The sequence below is a fragment of the Elephas maximus genome, unplaced genomic scaffold (genome assembly GCF_024166365.1).
Source record: "Elephas maximus indicus isolate mEleMax1 unplaced genomic scaffold, mEleMax1 primary haplotype scaffold_116, whole genome shotgun sequence".
NCBI lineage: Eukaryota > Metazoa > Chordata > Mammalia > Proboscidea > Elephantidae > Elephas > Elephas maximus.
The window spans coordinates 84,895-106,153 of NW_026060245.1; the positions used below are offsets into that span (position 1 = coordinate 84,895).

General features: G+C 43.8%; 2 protein-coding genes across 2 annotated transcripts in view; one reads left to right on the forward strand and one right to left on the reverse strand.

The window, feature by feature from the left end:
• The window catches only part of LOC126069911 (deleted in malignant brain tumors 1 protein-like), an 87,336-nt gene extending 76,314 nt beyond the window's left edge, over positions 1-11,022 (reverse strand). The window contains exon 1 of the mRNA XM_049873552.1: positions 10,965-11,022. Within this exon, the coding sequence (XP_049729509.1) occupies positions 10,965-11,022 (58 nt within the window). The remainder of the gene's footprint in view (positions 1-10,964) is intronic.
• A 2,278-nt stretch (positions 11,023-13,300) lies between these two features.
• Positions 13,301-21,259, forward strand: part of LOC126069910 (deleted in malignant brain tumors 1 protein-like) — a gene marked incomplete at its 3' end in the record, with an annotated part of 39,767 nt that continues 31,808 nt past the window's right edge. Inside the window, exons 1-3 of the mRNA XM_049873551.1 lie at positions 13,301-13,365; positions 15,682-15,735; positions 16,523-16,585. Of these exons, the coding sequence (XP_049729508.1) occupies positions 13,305-13,365; positions 15,682-15,735; positions 16,523-16,585 (178 nt within the window). The remainder of the gene's footprint in view (positions 13,366-15,681; positions 15,736-16,522; positions 16,586-21,259) is intronic.

Genomic DNA, 21,259 nt, shown 5'->3' on the forward strand with positions numbered 1-21,259 from the left:
AACCTATGAGTGATTGGAGTACCAGAACAGGGAGGGATAACAGAAAATACAGAGAAAATTGCTGAAGATTTGTTGGCAGAAAACTTCCCTGATATTGTGAAAGATGAGAAGATATCTATCCAAGGTGCTCATTGAACTCCACATAAGGTAGATCTTAAAAGAAAGTCACCAAGATATATTATAATCAAACTTGCCAAAACTGAAGATAAAGAGAGAATTATAAGAGCAGCGAGGGATAAACGAAAAGTCACCTACAAAGGAGAGCCAATAAGAATAAGCTTGGACTACTTGGCAGAAACTGAGCAGGCAAGAAGGCAATGGGATGACATATTTAAAATATTGAAGGAAAAAAATTGCCTGCCAAGAATCATATATCCATCAAAACTTTCTCTTAAATATGACGGTGAAATTAAGACATTTCCAGATAAACACAAGTTGAGGGAGTTCGTAAAAACCAAACCAAAACTACAAGAAATACTAAAGGGAGTTCTTTGGTTAAAAAACCAATAGTATCAGGTATCAACCCAAGACTAGAACAGTGGGCAGAGCAACCAGAAGTCAACCCAGTTAGGGAAATCCAAAAAAACAAAGCAAGATTATTATATATATAAAAAAAAAAAAAAAGCCCAAAACAGGGTAACAGCGAAGTTATTATATAAAAGGAGACAACATTAAAATAATAAAGAGGGACTAAGAAATGTAATCATACACCTTCCATATGGAGAGGAAGATATGGTGATACACAGAAATAAAAGTTAGTTTTAAATTTAGAAAAATAGGGGTAAATAATAAGGTAACGACAAAGGAGACAAACTATCCTTCTCATCAAAATAAAATACAACAGGAAAATACAGACTCAGCAGAAACAAAATCAACAACAACAAATATGAGGAAAGGACGATATATAAAGAAAATCTATTCAGCACGTAAAATCAAGTGGGAAAAAGAAACTGTCAACACACAAAAGAAGACATCAAAATCACAGCACTAAAGTCATCCCTATCCATAATTACCCTGAATGTAAATGGGCTAAATGCACCAATAAAGAGACAGAGAGTGGCAGAATGGATTAAAAAACAAGATCCGTCTATATGCTGCCTACAAGAGACACACCTTAGACTTAGAGACATAAACAAACTAAAACTCAAAGGCTGGAAAAAAATTGATCAAGCAAACAACAATCAAAAAAGAGCAGAAGTGGCAATATTAATTTCTGACAAAATAGACTTTAAAGTTAAATCCATCAGAAAGGATAAGGAAGGACACTATATAATGATTAAAGGGACAATACACCAAGAAGATATAACCATATTAAATATTTATGCACCCAATGACAGGGCTGCAAGATACATAAAACAAACTCTGTCAGCATTGAAAAGTGAGATAGACAGCTCCACAATAATAGTAGGAGACTTCAACACACCACTTTCGGTGAAGGACAGGACATCCAGAAAGAAGCTCAATAAAGACACGGAAGATCTAAATGCCACAATCAACCAACTTGACCTCATAGAGATATACAGAACACTCCACCCAACGGCAACCAACTATACTTTCTTTTCTAGTGCACATGGAACATTCTCTAGAATAGACCACATACTACGTCATAAAGCAAACCTTCGCAGAATCCAAAACACTGAAATATTACAAAGCATCTTCTCTGCCCATGAGGCCATAAAAGTGGAAATCAATAACAGGAAAAGCAGAGAAAAGAAATCAAACACTTGGAAACTGAGCAATACCCTGCTCAAAAAAGACTGGATTATAGAAGACATCAAAGATGGAATAAAGAAATTCAGAGACTCCAATGAGAATGAATACATTCCCTATCAGAACCTTTGGGACACAGCAAAAGCGGTGCTCAGAGGCCAATTTATATCAATAAATGCACACATCCAAAAAGAAGAAAGGGCCAAAATCAAAGAATTATCCCTACAACTTGAACAAATAGAGAGCAACAAAAGAAGCCCACAGGCACCAGAAGAAAACAAATAAGAAAAATTAGAGCTGAACTAAATGAAATAGAAAACAGGAAAACAATTGAAAGAATTAACACGACCAAAAGCTGGTTCTTTGAAAAAAATCAACAAAATTGATAAACCACTGGCCAAACTGACGAAAGAAAAACAGAAGAAGCAAACAACTCGAATAAGAAATGAGATGGGAGATATTACAACAGACCCAACTGAAATTAAAAGAATCATATCAGATTACTATGAAAAACTATACGCAAACAAATTTGAAAACCTAGAAGAAATGGATGAATTCCTAGAAACACACTACCTACCTAAACTAACACAAACAGAGGTAGAACAACTAAATAGACCCATAACAAAAGAAGAGATTGAAAAGGTAATCAAAAAACTCCCACCAAAAAAAGCCCTGCTCCGGACGGCTTCACTGCAGAGTTCTACCAAACTTTCAGAGAAGAGTTAACACCACTACTACTAAAGGTCTTTCAGAACATAGAAAAGGATGGAATCCTACCAAACTCATTCTATGAAGCCACCATATCCCTGATGCCAAAACCAGGTAAAGACACCACAAGAAAAGAAAATTATAGACCTATGTCCTTCATGAATGTAGATGCAAAAATCCTCAACAAAATTCTAGCCAATAGAATTCAACAACATATCAAAAAAATAATTCACCATGACCAAGTGGGATTCATACCAGGTATGCAGTCTTTTTTTTTTTTTTAATGCAGGGATGGTTCAACATTAGAAAAACAATTAATGTAATCCACCACATAAATAAAACAAAAGACAAGAATCACATGGTTTTATCAATTGATGCAGAAAAGGTATTTGACAAAGTTCAACACTCGCTCATGATAAAAACTCTCAGCAAAATAGGAATAGAAAGAAAATTCCTCAACGTAATTAAAGGGCATTTATACAAAGCCAACAGCCAACATCACCGTAAATGGGGAGAGCCTGAAAACATTCCCATTGAGATCAGGAACCAGACAAGGATGCCCTTTATCACCACTCTTATTCAACATTGTGCTGGAAGTCCTAGCCAGAGCAATTAGGCTAGATAAAGAAATAAAGGGCATCCAGACTGGCAAGGAAGAAGCAAAAGTATCTCTATCTGCAGATGACATGATCTTATACACAGAAAACCCTAAGGAATCCTCCAGAAAACTACTGAAGAAAACTCCAGAAAACTAATAGAAGAGTTCAGCAGAGTATTGGGATACAAGATAAACATACAAAAATCAGTTGGATTCCTCTACACCAACAAAAAAAAACATCGAAGAGGAAATCACCAAATCAACGCCATTTACAGTAGGCCCCAAGCAGATAAAATACTTAGGAATAAATCTTACCAGAGATGTAAAAGACTTATACAAAGAAAACTACAGTACACTTCTGCAAGAAACCAAAAGAGACTTACATAAGTGGAAGAACATACCTTGCTCGTGGATAGGAAAACTTAACATTATAAAAATATCTATTCTACCAAAAGCAATCTATACATTTAATGCAATTCTGATCCAAATCCCAAGAACATTCTTTAATGAGATGGAGAAACAAATCAGCAACTTCATATGGAAGGGAAAGAGGCCCTGGATAAAAAAGGCATTACTGAAAAAGAAGAACAAAGTGGGAGACCTTACTTTCCCTGATTTTAGAACCTATTATACCGCCACACTCAACGGCACTAGGTTTTATACTGCCACAGTAGTCAAAACAGCCTGGTACTGGCACGACAACAGATACATGGACCAATGGAACAGAATTGAGAATCCAGACTAAATCCATCCACATATGAGCCATTGATATTTGACAAAGACCCCAAAACAGTTAAACGGGGAAAAGACAGTCTTTTTAACAAATGGTGCTGGCATAACTGGATATCCATCTGCAAAAAAATGAAACAAGACCCATACCTCACTCCATGCACAAAACTAACTCAAAATGGATCAAAGCCCTAAATATAAAATCTAAAACGATAAAGATCATGGAAGAAAAAATAGGGACAACATTAGGAGCCCTAATACATGGCATAAACAGTATACAAAACATTATAAAGAATGTAGAAGAAAAACTAGATAACTGGGAGCTCCTAAAAATCAAATACCTATGCTCATCCAAAGACTTCACCAAAAGAGTAAAAAAACTACCTACAGACTGGGAAAAAGTTTTTAGCTATGACATTTCTGATCAGCGCCTGCATGATCTCTGAAATCTACGTGATACTGCAAAAACTCAACTGCAAAAAGACAAATAACCCAATTAAAAAATGGGCAAAAGATATGAATAGACACTTCACTAAAGAAGACATTCAGGTAGCTAACAGATATATGAGGAAATGTTCACGATCATTAGCCATTAGAGAAATGCAGATCAAAACTACAATGAAATTTCATCTCACCCCAACAAGGCTGGCATTAATCCAAAAAACACAAAAGAATAAATGTTGGAGAGTCTGTGGAGAGATTGGAACACTTCTACACTGCTGGTGGGAATGTAAAATGGTACAACCACTTTGGAAATTGATTGGGTGCTTCCTTAAAAAGCTAGAAATAGAACTACCATACGATCCAGCAATCCCACTCCTTGGAATATATCCTAGAGAAATGAGAGCCTTTACACAAACAGATATATGCACACGAATGTTTATTGCAGCACTGTTTACAATAGCAAAAAGATGGAAACAACCAAGGTGCCCATCAACGGATGAATGGGTAAACAAATTATGGTATATTCACACAATGGAATACTATGCATCAATAAAGAACAGTGAGGAATCTGTGAAACATTTCATAACATGGAGGAACCTGGAAGGCATTATGCTGAGTGAAATTAGTCAGTTACAAAAGGACAAATATTGTATAAGAGCACTGTTATAAGAAATTGAGAAATAGTTTAAACTGAGAAGAAAACGTTCTTTTGTGGTTATGAGAGGGGGGAGGGAGGGAGGGTGGGAGAGGGTATTCATTAATTAGATAGTAGATAAGAACTACTTTAGGTGAAGGGAAAGACAGCACACAATACAGGTGAGGTCAGCACAACTGGACTAAACCAAAAGCAAAGAAATTTCCTGAATAAACTGAATGCTTTGAAGGCCAGCGTAGCAGGGGCAGGGGTCTGGGGACCATGGTTTCAGGGGACATCTAAGTCAATTAGCATAATAAAATCTATTAAGAAAACATTCTGCATTCCACTTTGAAGAGTGGCGTCTGGGGTCTTAAACACTAGCAAGCAGCCATCTAAGATGCATCAATTGGTCTCAACCCACCTGGATCAAAAGAGAATGAAGAACACCAAGGACACCAAGAGACAGAAAGGGCCAAATGAACCAGAGACTACATCATCCTGAGACCAGAAGAACTAGATGGTACACGGCTACAACTGATGACTGCCCTGACAGGGAACACAACAGAGAACCCCTGAGGGAGCAGGAGAGCAGTGGGATGCAGACCCCAAATTCTCATAAGACCAGACTTAATGGTATGACTGAGACTAGAAGGACCCCAGTGGTCATGGCCCCCAGACCTTCTGTTGCCCCAGGACAGGAACCATTCCCGAAGCCAACTCTTCAGATATGGATTGGACTGGACAATGGGTTGGAGAGGGATGCTGGTGAGGAGTGAGCTTCTTGGATCAGGTGGACACTTGAGATTATGTTGGCATCTCCTGCCTGGAGAGGAGATGAGAGGGTGGAGGGGGTTAGAAGCTGGCAAAATGGACATGAAAAGAGAGAGTGGAGGGAGACAGCGGACTGTCTCATTAAAAAAAAAAAAAGAGTAATTGGGAGTGTGTAGCAAGGTGTATATGGGTTTTTGTGTGAGAGACTGACTTGATTTGTAAACTTTCACTTAAAGCACAATAAAAATTATGAAAAAAAAAAAAAGAAGACAGAAGGAACACACAGAGTCATTGCACCAAAAAGAATTGGTTGACGTTCAACCATTTTAGGAGGTAGCATATGATCAAGAACCGATGGTATCGAAGGAAGAAGTCTAAACTGCACTGAAGGCATTGGTGAAAAACAAGGCTCCAGGAATTGATGGAATGCCAGTTGAGATGTTTCAACAAACAAGTGCAGAGCGGGAGGTGTTCAGTCATCTATGCCAAGAAATTCGGAAGACAACTACCTGGCTAGCTGACTGGAACAGATCCATATTTGTGCCCATTTCAAAGAACCATAATCCAACAGAATGTGGAAGTTATCAAACAATATCATTAATATCACACGTAAGTAAAATTTTGCTGAAGATCATTCAAAAGTGACTGCAGCAGTACATCAACAGGGAACTGCTAGAAATTCAAGCCAGATTCAGAAGAGGACGTGGAGTGAGGAATTTCATTGCTGACTCAGATGGATGCTGGCTGAAAGCAGAGAATACCAGAAAGATGTTTACATGTGTTTTATTGATTATGCAAAGGCATTCAACTGTGTGGACCATAACAAATGATGGGTAACATTGCAAAGAATGGAAATTCCAGAACACTTAATTGTGCTCATGAGAAATGTGTACGCAGACCAAGAGGCAGTTGTTCAAACAGAAAAAGGGAATAGAGCGTGATTTAAAATCAGGAAAGGTGTACGTCAGGGTTGTATCCTTTTACTGTATTTATTTAGCCTGTATGCTGAGCAAATAATCCAAGAAGCCAGAGTGTATGAAGAAGAACGTGACATTAAGATTGGAGGAAGACTTATTAACAACCTGAGTTATGCAGATGACACAGCCTTGCTTGCTGAAAGCAAAGGGGACTTGAAGCACTTGCTGAGGAAGATCAAAGACTACGGCCTTCAGTATGGATTACACCTCAACTTAAAGAAAACAAAAATCCTCACAAATGAAGCAGTAAACAACATTATGGTAACTGGAGAAAACACTGAAATTGTAGAGGATTTCTTTATACTTGGATCCACAATCAACACCCACAGAAGCAGCAGTCAAGAAATCAAATGACATACTCTATTGACAAACCTGCTGCAAAAGACCTCTTTACAGTGTTAAAAAGCAAAGATGTCACTTTGAGGACTAGGATGTGCCTGACCTAAGCCATTTTCAATCATCTCGTATGTGTGTGAAAGCTGGACAATGAATAAGGGAGACTAAGCAAGAATTGATGCTTTTGAATCAATTGGCAAAGAATATTGAATATACCACGGACTGCCAGAAAAACAAACAAATCTGTCTTGGAAGAAGTACAGCCAGAATGGTCCTTAGAAGCAAGAATGGCAAGACTACGTCTCACATACCTTGGACATGTTATCAGGAGGGATCAGTTCCCGGAGAAGGACATCATGCTTGATAAGGTTAGAGGGTCAGAGAAAAAGAGGAAGAACCTCAACAAGATGGACTGACACACTTGCTTTAACAATGGGTTCAAGCATAACAGTGATTGTAAGGATGGCCCAGGACTGGGTGGTGTTTCATTCTGTTGTACATATGGTCCCTATCAGTTGGAACACACGCAACAGTACCTACAACAAAACCATCCCAAGGGTCTCCCATTATGTGTTCAGTCAGTTCTAACCCTGCTGCTGTTTTTACATGGGTCTTGGTGAAACCTTACTCCCCCCACCCCCTTTCAGGACTGGCGCAATTGCTTTTTAGGTTCAAGAACAGGTCTCATTCAAGGTATATTTACTCATGCTTGGTTTGGGCAATTTTTTTCTGTCTATACTATTATGTGTTCTGGTAGTATCTTTGACTTCCTATTCTTCTCTCCCTCTATACCCTTCGCAGTCATGAGTACAGGTGTTAAATGAGGGAGGTGAGGGGACACCCTCTGGGTAAATATTGACCCATCATCAGCCCCCTTTGGAGCATAAGGCTTCTCTAAAGGAACTGGGTCCCCATTTGTTACTTTAGCACAAAGACCACAAAATACCACCCTTTGGAAGCAACTTGAATTGAACATGAATCCTTATGACATGAACCCAATTAGTTGTGGCCTGAGTTCATCTATGCTCTGGGATGGTTGTTCAGTTGGTAATTGCTGTCAAGTCCATTTCAACTCACAGTGACCTCATGTGACAGAGTAAAACTTCCTCTTAGGGTCTTCTAGGCTATCATCTTGAGGAGGTGCCTATTTAAGAGCCTCCTGTGTCTCTGACGTACAAGGGGCCGCAGGCCTGGGCTTTGGGAGGGTGTCATGAAGACAAGTATTTAGAGCTGCCAGAACAGTTCTTTACGCAGAAACTCCCAAGTAAAGACAATAACAGGCCGTGTTATCTTGATAAGTTTCTTTTGGATACCAGCCAGCTTCCTTGTTCTCATTCTTTGCTTCCCAAACTAACTATTAGTATATAATTTGTCTCTTGATTAGACAGATCTTGGAGCCAAAGTATACTCCTATTGTAAATAAATGACTTGGCCTCCTGGTTTACTAATTAGTGCCTGGTGAGTATAATTAGTGTAACTCGATTATTTAGAATCTCATCACCCTCAGGCAAATTTAGCCTGAAAGACTGATAACACTCCATGACACTGCCACCCTATGGGAGGTACTGCCTGGGACAGCCACCTCCACCAGCCCCCATCCCCCTAATCGCTCTCTGTGTCCTTCACTTTGTCATTGGAAATTCACTCTTGGGGTTTACCTGCATAATCACAGTAACCCCTTGGAGAGGCAGCACATCAACCTCATATGGCTTATTGGGAGACAATGGGGAAGGACTTCCAGGGAATGGTGATTGCTGGTGGAGGAGAACTGGCTGTGCCACTTGTAGGAGCACGAGGCTCCTGGGGGTTCCAGGCTGGGAGGGAAAAAGGGAAACACGGGTGGCACAGAAGGTTGGGGACCATCAGCTTCTGTCTGCTTTTATTTTCCCACTTTGTGAGCCAACTCTGAATCGGAAGCTGCCAATACAACGTACAATAGTGCTAGCCTAGATCTCGTCTTGCCTTTAAAATATTCTCCCAGACACAAAATAAATATATAAAATAAAGAAGAAAGAGATAAGGAGGCCAGATGGTGACAAGTGCAGTGGAGAAAGGCAAGGCCAGGAAGGGGCTACAGGGTGCTGGGAGGGGTGCTCTGCACTTCTTTGGAGAGTGGTCAGAAGAGGTTACACTGAAGAGAAGATGTGTTAGAAGAAAATCTGAAGGAGGGGAGGGAGCGAGCCTGCAGATATTTGAGGAGAGAGTCTTCCAGGCAGAGGGAACAGCATGTGCAAAGGCCCTGAGTCTCAGTGGGCAATGATGAGAGAGGGCACAAGGGCCTTTTGTGTGGAACCTTGTAAGTATGGTGAAGGCTTTCTCTGTTACTCTGAGAAACATGGGAGGGAGGGACATGATTGGACTTAGGTTTTTGTAGGGTCGCTAGCAGAGGCTGCATTTGTAGCTGGGAAGATTCTGCAGTTGGATTGTGTCCTGAAGAGCATCGAGCTGTATCAGCCTCCTGCTTGCTATGCAGGGATGTTTCTGACGGGAGAAGGTTTCTGGACGCTGGACTGGCTCTGCATGTCATTGCCCACTCTGGATCTCAATGTCCCCAGCTGGAGCTGCACGTTGGTGACCCCAGAAAGCACAGGCTGGTGGGTTGCTCTTGATAGCCACCTTCAAGAGCCAACACCTACCGAGGGCTGCTCCACCCGGGACACTGAGGTGGCCAAGGAGCACAGCAGATACTGGGGCTCAGCTTGGTTCTCAGCACATGGCACGGTGGGTGAGTGGGGATCCCTGGTTGGAAAGACAGACTCCCTGAGGCCAAAGCTGAGCTACATTATAGACACCATATACATAATGCCCAAAGGCAGTAACAGTAGCAACAATGGCTGACAATTATGGTTTGTTTATTCAGCTAGGGCGAAATTAGGCTTTGGGGTCAGCCTGACACCTCAAGTGGAAGTGTTACCTCAAGCCACTCAGACTTCTAGACCCTGTGCCTGGAGCCAAACAGCAACTGCCTGAGTGCTGCGGCTCTTGGCCCTTCTCACAGGCTCCCCCCAGCTCCACGCCCCTTGTCTGTCCAAGGTCACACGACTCTTGGCTTCAGGACCAGAGGGGTCCTGTGTCTGCCTCCCAGGCTGTCCAACCTCCTTCAGCCTCCCAGGTGCTTCTGGGAAAGGAGCTCAGGAGATCTAAGTTGAGGGCAATTGTTTGCTCTAGGAAGTCAGTGCGGGGCTCTGCTCAGTATCGGCACAGGGCCTCCTAACCTGGTGTGTGCTGTAGACACACCAGGAGTCCCACTGGGCCTCCCAGTTCCCTGTCTTATGAAGGAGGGCTTGGCCTCCATTGGGGCATTCTCGACTCTGCCCATAGGCTGCCCTGTGGGAGAAGAGGGGATATGGGGGTGGGGGAGGCAATGGGGAGGGCAGAAAAGAGGAAGAGCTGGCCGGGTTGGCAGGGGGCCACCTCCCCACCCCACCAGAGTGTTTCTATTGATTAGTGAGCCTGCAGATATTTGGGGACAGAGTTCTCCAGGCAGCAGGAACACTAAGTACAAAGGCCCCAAGGTTGGGCCATCACTATAGCCAGGAAGGGGGAGAGAGAGGCCATGGAGGACAGGTTCTACTGACCTCTTTCATGTTTTGTGGCTTCCTAATGAAATTCAATTTAGGAAAGGGTATGCTGGTGCGGGACCCCCTTAGGGGTCTCTTCCCTTTGGAGGCCATGCCTCCATTGCTGGGACTCAAGTGTTGGCCCCACCTCTGGAGTTTTCAAGAGCAAGCTGGAGTGGCTTTGCGATTGTGTTTGCCTGGGAAAGGCCCTTTAAAAATGGGGCCTGGGTGCGAAGCCTCCCAACTTCATGGTCCTCTCTTTCTTCCTGTTTTTCGTAATGGCAGTTTTTGGTTGGTGACTGGAACTTTGTAGCTGTGGCTTTCCACCCAGACACGTCCTCTGAGCAGTGAGCAGGAGCTACTAGAGGGGTGGGTCCCCCCCAGAATCCTCCTCTAAGTACAAGAGGGAGATGTCTCTGAACAGGGGTCTTATGAACCACAGAGAAGACCTTAGGACAATGGGCTTCCTGGTGATGAAGCCTGAGGACCCGTACCTTGGTTACAAGTGGGCCACAGCCCCATGTGTCCTTCCCACAGGTCCAAGACCGCCATGTCCCTTCCTGTTCCACTGCCATCACCATCTTGCAACCTGGGACTCTCTCTGGGCTGGCTTTGAAAAGACAGATAGGCATCCCCCACTTCCTCCTTTCTGGGGTCTCCTGAACAAAAGCTCACAAGCCCTTTTTGTCTTTAGATCTTTCTTGCCAACCCCTGTGGGGATCTGGGGATTGGAAGAGGGAACCAAAAAAACAGAAAAAGGGAAAGTCTTGTGGTTCAGAAAGTCTCACCTGGTTTTCAAGCAGAATGTTCTTGGTCTGAGCTGAGACACAGCTGGGGCCTGCTCCATGGTCTCATGCGGGGTGCCTCTCTGCCCTGGTTCTCACACAAATGGGGAAGCCACTCCTTACCTGTCACGAAGTCCTCCCACTCTTACTTGCCTGGCCAACTCCTGCTTATATTTCAAGACTCAGTTTAGGTGCCTGAGAAGCTGCCTCTGCTGTATGACTTAGATGTGTTTCCTATATGTTTCCATAGCAACTTCTATTAACACCACACTGTGTTGTGAGGGCAGTGGTGGTTCAGTGGTAGACCTCTCACCTTCTGTGTAGGATACCCAAGAGACCCGGGCTCGATTCTCTACCAATGTACCTCAAGCACAGCCACCACCTGTCAGTGGAGGATTGCGTGTTACTATGATGCTAAACAGATTTCAGTGGAGCTTCCAGACTAAGACTGACCGGGAAGAAAGGTTGGAAGATCTAACTCCAAAAATCAACCAGTGAAAACCCTGTGGATTACAACGGTTTGTTTCTGTTGTATATGGGGTCGCCGTGAGTGGTGGGCTGACTTCATGGCAGCTAACAACAGCAACAACCAACACCCCATGTTTTAAGTGTCACCATGTAGGTCTGTCTCTAAGACTAGGATGCTGTGGAGAAAGGATGCTTTTTACCCCTTTTTACCTTATGGATATTTAGTATCCTTGCCACCACTTTCCCCTGCTGCGATCAATGCAGACATTACTAAACTATCATAGTGATCCCATGATAGATGACGCACTTTCATAATCATTCTCTGCCCAGTTCTCCAGGAAACAAATGACTGGAGTGAGAGGAACCCATTGTGTTGTTCTGGTCTCAGGGCATTCACCCGACAGTTCTCTTTCAGGAACAATAGGAAGAGTGGTAGGATTAGAAAAGAAATCAAAGCTTCAATGTAACTTTCATCTGAGTGAAGGTAGACACAGAAGTCCAGCCCTAAGCCCTGATTGTTGGCTGACACAAGACGAGGGTCTATGGAATCCTTCTAGAAAGAAGCACTGAGAGATTTCAGATTAACATTACATGACAAGGAAGCCAAGGTACCATTCAATAGACTCTGTCTCAGCTGAAGTTTAGGACATTCTCTCCAGGGCAGGATAAGGGGCAAGTCCTGCCCAGATATCTGCTCCCCACCACATGTGACCAACCACTGGGAGTGTTTAGATAACACTAAATGACAGGCAACCTTCTTGGTGGATTGCAGGGGGCTTGGCAGAGTCTGATGATCAAGATGGAGGTCCCTAAGGGTGAAGTGATATCTACATAATAAACCCCAGGACAGGGAGTGTGTACAAGATAGGCAGCGGTTGGCCGGCAGGCTGTATGTGTTTACCTAGTGTTATATGATGTGAAAGCCAAGAACAAGAAATCAAAGCCTTGTGAAAGGGTTGGAGGTGCTTCAGTTTGAGGCCACATGTTTCTCAGCTCCTGTGTTATGAAATTAGGGGGAGACCTAGAAGAGTGGCCCACGGTGCTCATGGAATCATCCCCCATACCTTCTGTTCTCAATCATGACTACACTACCGTCATCTTCTTTCCTCCAAGGCAAGGCTAAGTGCAACAAGAGAATACCCTGCCAACACAAATCATCCTGAGAGATGCTTTCTCTGCTGGCACCCTGTGCTGTGTTTGCCCAGCAGCCACATCCTGTTCTGCCCTGAACCTTGGAGCAGACTTCCCACAGGTGAATTCAAATTCTCCAAGATTAAAACCAAGCCCGCATTCAGGGAGCCCTTGAGAGTGTTAGGGGCTCACCGAGGAGGAAGTTGGAAACTGTATCACTAATACCAGTACTTTTGCAGTTGGTGAAAAGCCAGGTTGTTGGTACAACAATCAAACACACCTATGTTGTTCCCACAGATTAGCCACTGATCACTGACAAAGTTCCTTACTTCCTTTCCATTGATTTATTGCAGCAATAGAAATAAACCACCCCAGAGGCCATGCCCTCTTTTGGCTGGGAACCTATAAATACCAAGGTATTTTTACTCAAATTGAGAAGAACCCAGCAAAATGGGGATCTCCACGTTCATCCTTGGAGTGTGTCTTTTATGGGGTCAAATTCTGACTGCAGGTATTTTGTCTAATTATTATCTTCACTGATTTCACTTCTGCAAACCCAAATCATAGCAAATTATATTTATTTGTTCCAAGATGTTAGAATTTTCATCTCAAGGGGAGTTTTGTATCAAGGAAGAACAGCTTTTTGTGATCATTGTAATTGTTTGCGAGTATTTAGAATGGATGTTTTTTTCCGCCCCAGCTGAGAAATTCAAATGGTTGCAGTCAGAAGAAGCCAATTGTGATGCCAATAAATCATCAAAGAAATGATTCTTCCCAGTTAAGGAAAGTGTTTGTAGTATTAAGAGGCCCTAAAGCTTTGCCATAATTGGTTAAGTACACAGCTTGTGTATACCACGGCAGTGAGCAGAAAGAATTCCCACCATAAATGCTTAATGTGAGATTTTTCTCTGCAGGGTGCGTCTGGCTTGAGAACTAATATTCACCGAGCAAAATCAGGTCAAGAAACAGAGCAGACAAGATAGTTAAGATTCCACGTTTGTGGCTGTCACTCACTGCCTTAGACAAATGGCTTGGAGTTGAGTGACTTAACCTGGTTTGTGCGTTCTTTGAGTGTCAAGAGATGAAGTAAAATGACATGAAAGAGCATTAGGCTCCTCCGTGGCCGTTGAGTCTCAGTGTCCTTTTACCGAGATCCCCAGTAATCAAGATAATTTTGGATATTCGTATTTTATCCATTATGTTGATGACAAATATCTTCTCAGTTTGTTGTTTGCCTTTTAATTTTGATTTTTTTGTTTGCACAAATATTTACAATTTTATGTAATTAAATTTATTGCTGTTGTCCTTTGCCATTTCTTCTACTAATTTAAAATCTAGAAATGCCTTACAGAAATCAGATAAACATTTAACTAGTTTCTTAATCTTGTGGGTTTTTCTTTTTTTAACATTTAGTTATTTAGCTCTGGAAATCATTTTACTTTCTTGTGAAGGAGCCCCGGTGCTGCAGTGGGTTAAGAGCTCAGCTGTTAACCAAAAGGTTGGCAGTTTGAATTCACCAGCCACTCCTTGGAAACCCTATGGGGCAGCTCTACTCTGTCCTATCAGTGTCGCTGTGAGTCTGAATTGGGTTTTGTTTTGGTGTGAAGATCTAAATTAATTTTTTTTTTGTATATTTTACTTTTCGTGGCTTTAGCGATATGTTTAATGCTTGGAACTAATAATGGTTTTTGAATGCCAGCTACGTGGCATACACTGTACTAAGTACTTGATACATTTTTTTCTCATTTTGTCTTTACAATAACCCTATGAAGTAGTTGATACAATCACCATTTTATAGATGAGGAAAGTAAGACCAAGTGAGATTAAATGATTTTTCTGAGTTTAGAGAGCAAATAAACAGCAGAGCTAGAATTTGAACCCAGGATACCTGTCTCTCCAGTTCATAGGTAGACAAAGTCTCCCAGAATCCTTAGTCCCCTGTGTTCTAATTACTTACTTGTGTATTTCACCCACTAAGGCAAATTTCCCAAGGGCAGTGAAGGCTTTGTACAGCGTGGGGATTCCCCTTGCCTGGTGGTGTCTAGCATCTAGTAGGTGCTCAATAAGTGCTGGTCGAATGAGCTGTTTCTGACCACTGTACTGAAACTGCTGTGATATATCCTTTGCATATGCTGCAAAAGAGTGATGTTCAAACTGCAACGTGCATCAGAAACAGCTGGGGGGCTTGTTAAAGCCTCCCCCCCACCCATTGCTGGCACCATCTCCGGAGTTCCCAATTCAGCGTGTCTGGGTGAGGCCTAAGAGTCTGGCTGATGCTGCTGACCCATGGGACCCACTTTGATGACTACCGCTGTAGAATAACTTTGTTAATAAGACTGGGAACAGGTGGTTGGCTGGTCACTCAAAAACGTCTTTTTTTTTTAAGTGGAGACTCGTAAAATACAATACACACAGAGCTTAAAGTTTTATTTTAACCTGAAACACAAAATCAAGGATGCACACCTCTCTGGGATCCTTCTGCCCCTCTCCCAAGCCCTGGTGGATTACTTCCCTTGAGGTTCCCATTCTCCCTCCACTCTGTGCCCCCGTGAGGCCCAAACCGCATCATCTGTCACCAAGTCAGTCCACCAAGCAGCCCAGGTGCCCCAGAAGACTGTGGCGTATCTCCGATGATGCACCCCCTTCTTTCTGCTCGGTTTTAGGGCAGTGCCCGATGTGCGGACAGAGAGTATTCCATGTTCCCTGAGTGGATGAATGAATAAGTGCCAAGCCCAGCTAACCCTTGGAAGTGAAGTGGGATGTAGCCCCCTTCTGCTCACTTTGACTTGTTTTCAGAGGGGCTCTTATTTGGTCTTTGTTTTTTCAGCAACAGCAACAACAACCAGAGACACTACTTTTGCGTCGACACAGGAGCAAACTGGTAATGCCCTCTGTCTTGTTATCTGGTACTGCCATAACAGAACTACCCGAAGTGGGTGGCTTTACCAAACAGAAGTTTATTCTCTCACGGTTAGGAGGCTAGGCACTGGCTGTAGGGGAAGTCTTTCCCTGTCGGCTCTGGGGAAGGTCCTTGTCTCTTCAACTTGTTTTCTGGTTCCTTGGAGATCTCCACGTAACTTGGCATCAATCTTCCCCATCTCTCCTCTGCTGGCTTGCTTAATACCTTTAATATCTCAAAAGAGATTGACTCCAGACACACCCTACACTAACCCTGCCTTGTTAACATAACAAAAACAACTCATCCCCCAAGTGGGATTATAACTACAGGCAGAGAGGTTAGGATTTACAACACAGATTATTGGGTGACATAATTTAATCCATAACACCTAAACTTTGAGACTGGCGGTCAAGTGCCTGCGGCCACCCTCAACGAGTCTGGAGGGAGTGCGGCACAGAATCCTACTGGGTTTCCATGTAGGTTAGGAAAGACCTCCTGATGGAGTCCATCTGGGCACCAACGCTCTTGTGGGTGTGGGTAGCTGCCACTGGCCCTCCTCTTCATATTCTACCACCGACCAGCTGACAGGCCTCCATTCCAGCCTCTGCCCATCCACATCTCTTGCCTGAGATACCTCCTCCCCCAGGCTACCCACTGAGTGTCCAGGGAGGGTTAAAGCCAGTCACCAGAGTATCAGAGACCCATGGGGACAGCAGCATCAAACTGAGGCTCTCTGGATATAACCACTTACCTTTCTTTTCTTTTCTAGAATTTATAACAAGCCCCGGAATAACAGTGGCGGATACCTCTGCCTCAGTCAGTGCTACAAATGGTAACAGCTTCTACTCATGTTCCCTTCATTCTGTGACAGTCCTGTGTGCTACATTGTGTGCCTATTTATGTAAAAGTGCGGATCATAAGTTGGGTCAATAATTTAAATATTAAAAAAAAATCAACAGGAGGCAGAAGAATAAAATGGTTAAGAGCAATGATGTGAATACAGGAGTCCTGGTGGCACAGTGGTTAAGAGATCAGCTGCTAACCAAAAGGTCAATAGTTGGAAGCCACCCTGTGCAGAAGTTCTGCTCTGTCCCACAGGGTCGCTGGGAGTTAGCATCAACTTGACAGCAAAGGGTTTTGGATATGAGTACAAATCCTGCCTCAGTCGCCTACAAGCCAGGTGACCTTGGGTGACCTTCTGAGCCTCAGTTTCCCCAACCTTTCCCCACAGGGTGTTGTGAGGATTAACTACGGTGATGTGTGTAAAGCTCTTGAATGTGATTTGAGGCTCCCCTAACTGAGAAATGTTCAGAAGCATCTGCCGTGTGTAAGCTTTAAAATCGACATGCTAGGTTGTATGAGGGAGGAGAGAGGTCCTGGGTGTGGAATTTTGAAGTGCAGTGGTCCCAAGCAATACGGACACAGGTCTAGTTCGCTGTCATCACCTGGAACTTAGCCCTGCTTTCTGAAGTGGGGCCTGTCTGGAGTTAATCCCACCTCAACGCTGGGCTTACGCTGGGCACTTCATGGGAAGAGGAAGGAGTGTGGCAGGGACAGGACAAGCTCTTCATAATTGTAGCCCACCTTGAGAAGTCAGGCCTGAGGCAGATATGAAGATGGAAGTGACTTTGCCATGAAGGTTCCCTCAGGATGCAAGGTTGACAAAGTCTAAGAAGAGGCAGGAAAGCTTGCCTTTTAAGTGGAGACACTAAAATAGCGAGGAATCTGTTTCATTGTGAAGTCTTTCCAGGGTCCTGTTCATGATGAAGGCCCCTGGGTGGGTAAATGGTTTGCACTCGTCTACAGCCTAAAGGGTGACAGTTCAAATCTACCCTGTAGCACTGTTAAAGAAAGTCCTAGTGACCTGCTTCTGTAAGAATTATAGCAAAAAAAAAAAAGCCCAAAACATAAAACCCCATGGAGCAATTCTATTCTGTAACAGATAGGGTTACTACGAGTCTGAATCAACTGGACAGCAGCTGGTTTGGTCTGGCTCATGGTGCAGGGCCCTGAATCTCACAGATTTGGCCTGAGGCTGGTGAATGGAGGTAAACGGTGTCAAGGCCATGTGGAGGTCCTGTACCGAGGTCCCTGTGTGTGACGATGACTGGGACCCCAATGATGCCAATGCCAATATGATCTGCAGGCAGCTAGGTGGTGGCTGGGCCATTTCAGGCCCAAGAGATGCCCAGTTTGGTCAAGGCTCAGTACAGATTGTCCTGGATGATGCAAACTGCTCAGAACTTGAGTCCTACCTGTGGAGTTGCCCCTATAAAGGCTGGCTGTCCCGTACCTGTCACCATGAGGAAGATGCCAGCGTCATCTGCTCAGGTGGGACTAAAACAGTGTCCTAGAAACATTGCCTTACTGAACTTTAATGAATGGCATGAGGGCAGCTCTAGGTGGTGCAAATGGCTAACACACTTGGCTGCTGACTGAAAGGTTAGAGGTCCCAGTCCACCCAGAGACCTCAGAAGAAAAGCCTGGTGATCTGCTTGAGAAAAATCAGCCACTGGGAACCCCATGGAGCATAGTTCTACTCTAACACACACGAGGTCACCATAAGTTGAAATTGACTGGATGGCAACCGGCAAAACTACGTGGAAGGGTGATTTCTGTCCCTTCTAGAAACACAAAAGAAAAAGAAACATCTCTTCAGGTGCACATAAAAATGGACCATGTGGTAATACAGTTACATTCTTCTTCCACTTTATTTTGCCTTTGTCTCAAACCTTAGTGCACATCAGAATCAACTAGGGTGTTTGTTTAAATTCAAGTATAGTGGGATACACGCACCTTCCCCCATCCCCAATTTTATTTTCGAGGGTCTGGGTGGCAACCAGGAGTCTACAGTTTTCTGGAGCCACAGATAAGGATGGTCTGTAGACCTTACTTTGAGAAACCATACTGTATGGCACAGTACTGACTTTTCGTACAGTGTAATTATGGAATCATTACTTGGCTAAGAGTTTCCAAAGAAAATGGCAGGAGATATCCATATATATATTTTAAGAGCTAACCATTTTTGCTTAATCTCAAGTGAATTTAAAGTTTTTGATATTTTTCCAAACAGTTCTTGGCTACATCCTAAGTCTGACATATTGATATCAAAGCTTCCATAAGCAAATTGCTAATGTTGAACTTTTACACTCCTCTCAAAACAGCCTCAGCATCCTTGCCACCTCATCTGGCAAAGACGAGTCCTATCAGGATCAGTTTAAGCAGGGAGAGACCACTGGGAACATCTTCCCTACCTTCAGGGACTGACTTCCAATGGAGCGGTAGACATTCATCAGCTGATCATAGAGGCACAATTACAACCAGGCCAAGAGCTAGGAGGCGAGCTACTGTGACAGCAGTCCAGAAGAGGGCGCAGCTGAGCTGAGGTCTGGAGTGGGTGCAGGAGTTGGCCAGGCAGCACGGGAAGGAAGAGTGTTATTCTTTTACTCACTGGCACTTGCTATCAGGAACTCCAAAGGAACAAATACAGACATAGGTTGACGCAGCCATCCTCACCTCAGCCAGCAGGCTCCCTCTTCTTTGCTTAAAACCACAACCAAACCAGTTGCCGTTGAGTGGACTCTGACTCATGGCAACCCCACGCATGTCAGAGTAGAACTGTGGTCCACAGGGTTTTCAGTGGCTGCTTTTTAGAAGTAGGCCGCCTGGCCTTTCTTTTGAGGTGACTTTGGGTGGACTCAAATTGCCAACTTTTCGGTTAACAGCCAAGTGCCTTAACCATTCGTATCACCCAGGGAGTCCCCTCCCCACTTAGCCACCCAAATACGGTGTCTTGTCAGGGCAGTGCCCTGATATGAGGCTATCTCTAGGTTTCATTTCCCAAACTGCGTCCTTCACACATTTGCTGAAGCTCTGGAGAAAAGACTTGTGATCAAGGATGTTTGGGAAGTGCCGCCTGCCGCTGGAGGGAGAGCGCCGTCTGTATTTCAGGGCAAGTGGGTGAACAGCAGGGAGATGCATGGCTGCAGGCAGCCTCTTGTTTGCCTTCCAAGTCCTCATCTAAATCAGGCTGGAGTTGTGGGTGGCAAGTCCACAGATGTGAAGGCCATTCCTGGTCATGCCTTGAACTGATACGATAAGCAATGAGCAATCTCTACTTTGTGGCATCCGCCACCTCTCCATCATCCCCTCATTCGGCTCAGATAAGGCTCCCATTCACAAGATCTTTAAACCCCACTGACAGAGATGGGTTTCTGCCAGACTATATGGCAGAATCATGAAGATCAGGAAGATGACGCAGGGCTGAGCAATGTTTGGTTCTGTTATACATAAGGTTGCCATGAGTGAGAGCTGACTCGATGGCAACTAACTACAACACAGAAACGATAGTCTCCAAGATGAGGAAATAACCTGTGAGCTGCTGGTAACTGGGCAGAGCTGGGATCATTGTAATGGATGAAAGCGAAGCCCTTACAGCCTTTTAAAAGATGAATACAATGATGATGGAAAAGTTCTTATCTTGAAATAGTATCATAACATCGAAAGAAAGACAAGATGGGGTCTTAGTCAAGGCCTCAGGGTGACTCCTCATTGAACACCCACCTTTGAGGGTTATGGAAAGTAGATTGACATCAGTCACTTTCCTTGTGTCAGCAAGAACGGCAAGGAGTAGGTTGATGGTAGCAGTGTCTGTGACAAGAAAGAGTACAGAATGAGGGTTAGCAGCATGGACAGTGGAGTTGGAGTCTGGGTGTCCTTGGGCTACTTTTATAATGCTGTGCCTCCACGTCTTTGTCTGCAAGTACAGATGACAGAGGTAGAGGACAATTAAATGAGATAATACATATAAATAATAAGGCATAGTATTCGGAAACATTGGTGGCGTAGTGGTTAAGTGCTATGGCCACTAACCAAAGGATCAGCAGTTTGAATCCACCAGGCACTCCTTGGAAACTCTATGGGTCAGTTCTACTCTGTCCTGTAGGGTCACTATGAGTCAGAATCAACTTGACGGCACTGGGTTTGGTTTTGGTTTTGGATTGTCTTCAGTGAACTATGAAGACACAGTCACTCTTCAATGTTTGAAGAATGTTCCCGCTCTAGAGTGCTCTTGCAGTTCCTATGCTCTCTCCTTATGCCTCTCTTCCAGAATAACTGGAGCGGCCCACTTGGTAGATACGCACTGGTCCAATGATATCTTGCTTGGTTTTATGCTCAAGCTCTTCTTCAGTTTCTTTCACCCACTAGGGTAAGAAATACACAATTGGTACATTTCTTTGTACCAATTCAGGGATTGGGGCAAAGGCTGAGTCCAGATGGAAAGGTACCAGCTTGCTTTAAAAGTGTCTAGATCTTTGGGGGAATATCTTGATAGATCTCTATATGGTTTCTTTTGCTCGGGCCCTGAAGGCTTAACTATCTTGGACGCGGGTCCCTAGTGATAGAGACCAGCCTGTCTCCATTTCCTGGGGGGAAAATAAAAGCAAGTGGAAGCTTCTCTCTGTAGGTGATTTACTACTCTTCTCAAAATGGCAGATGGGTCATC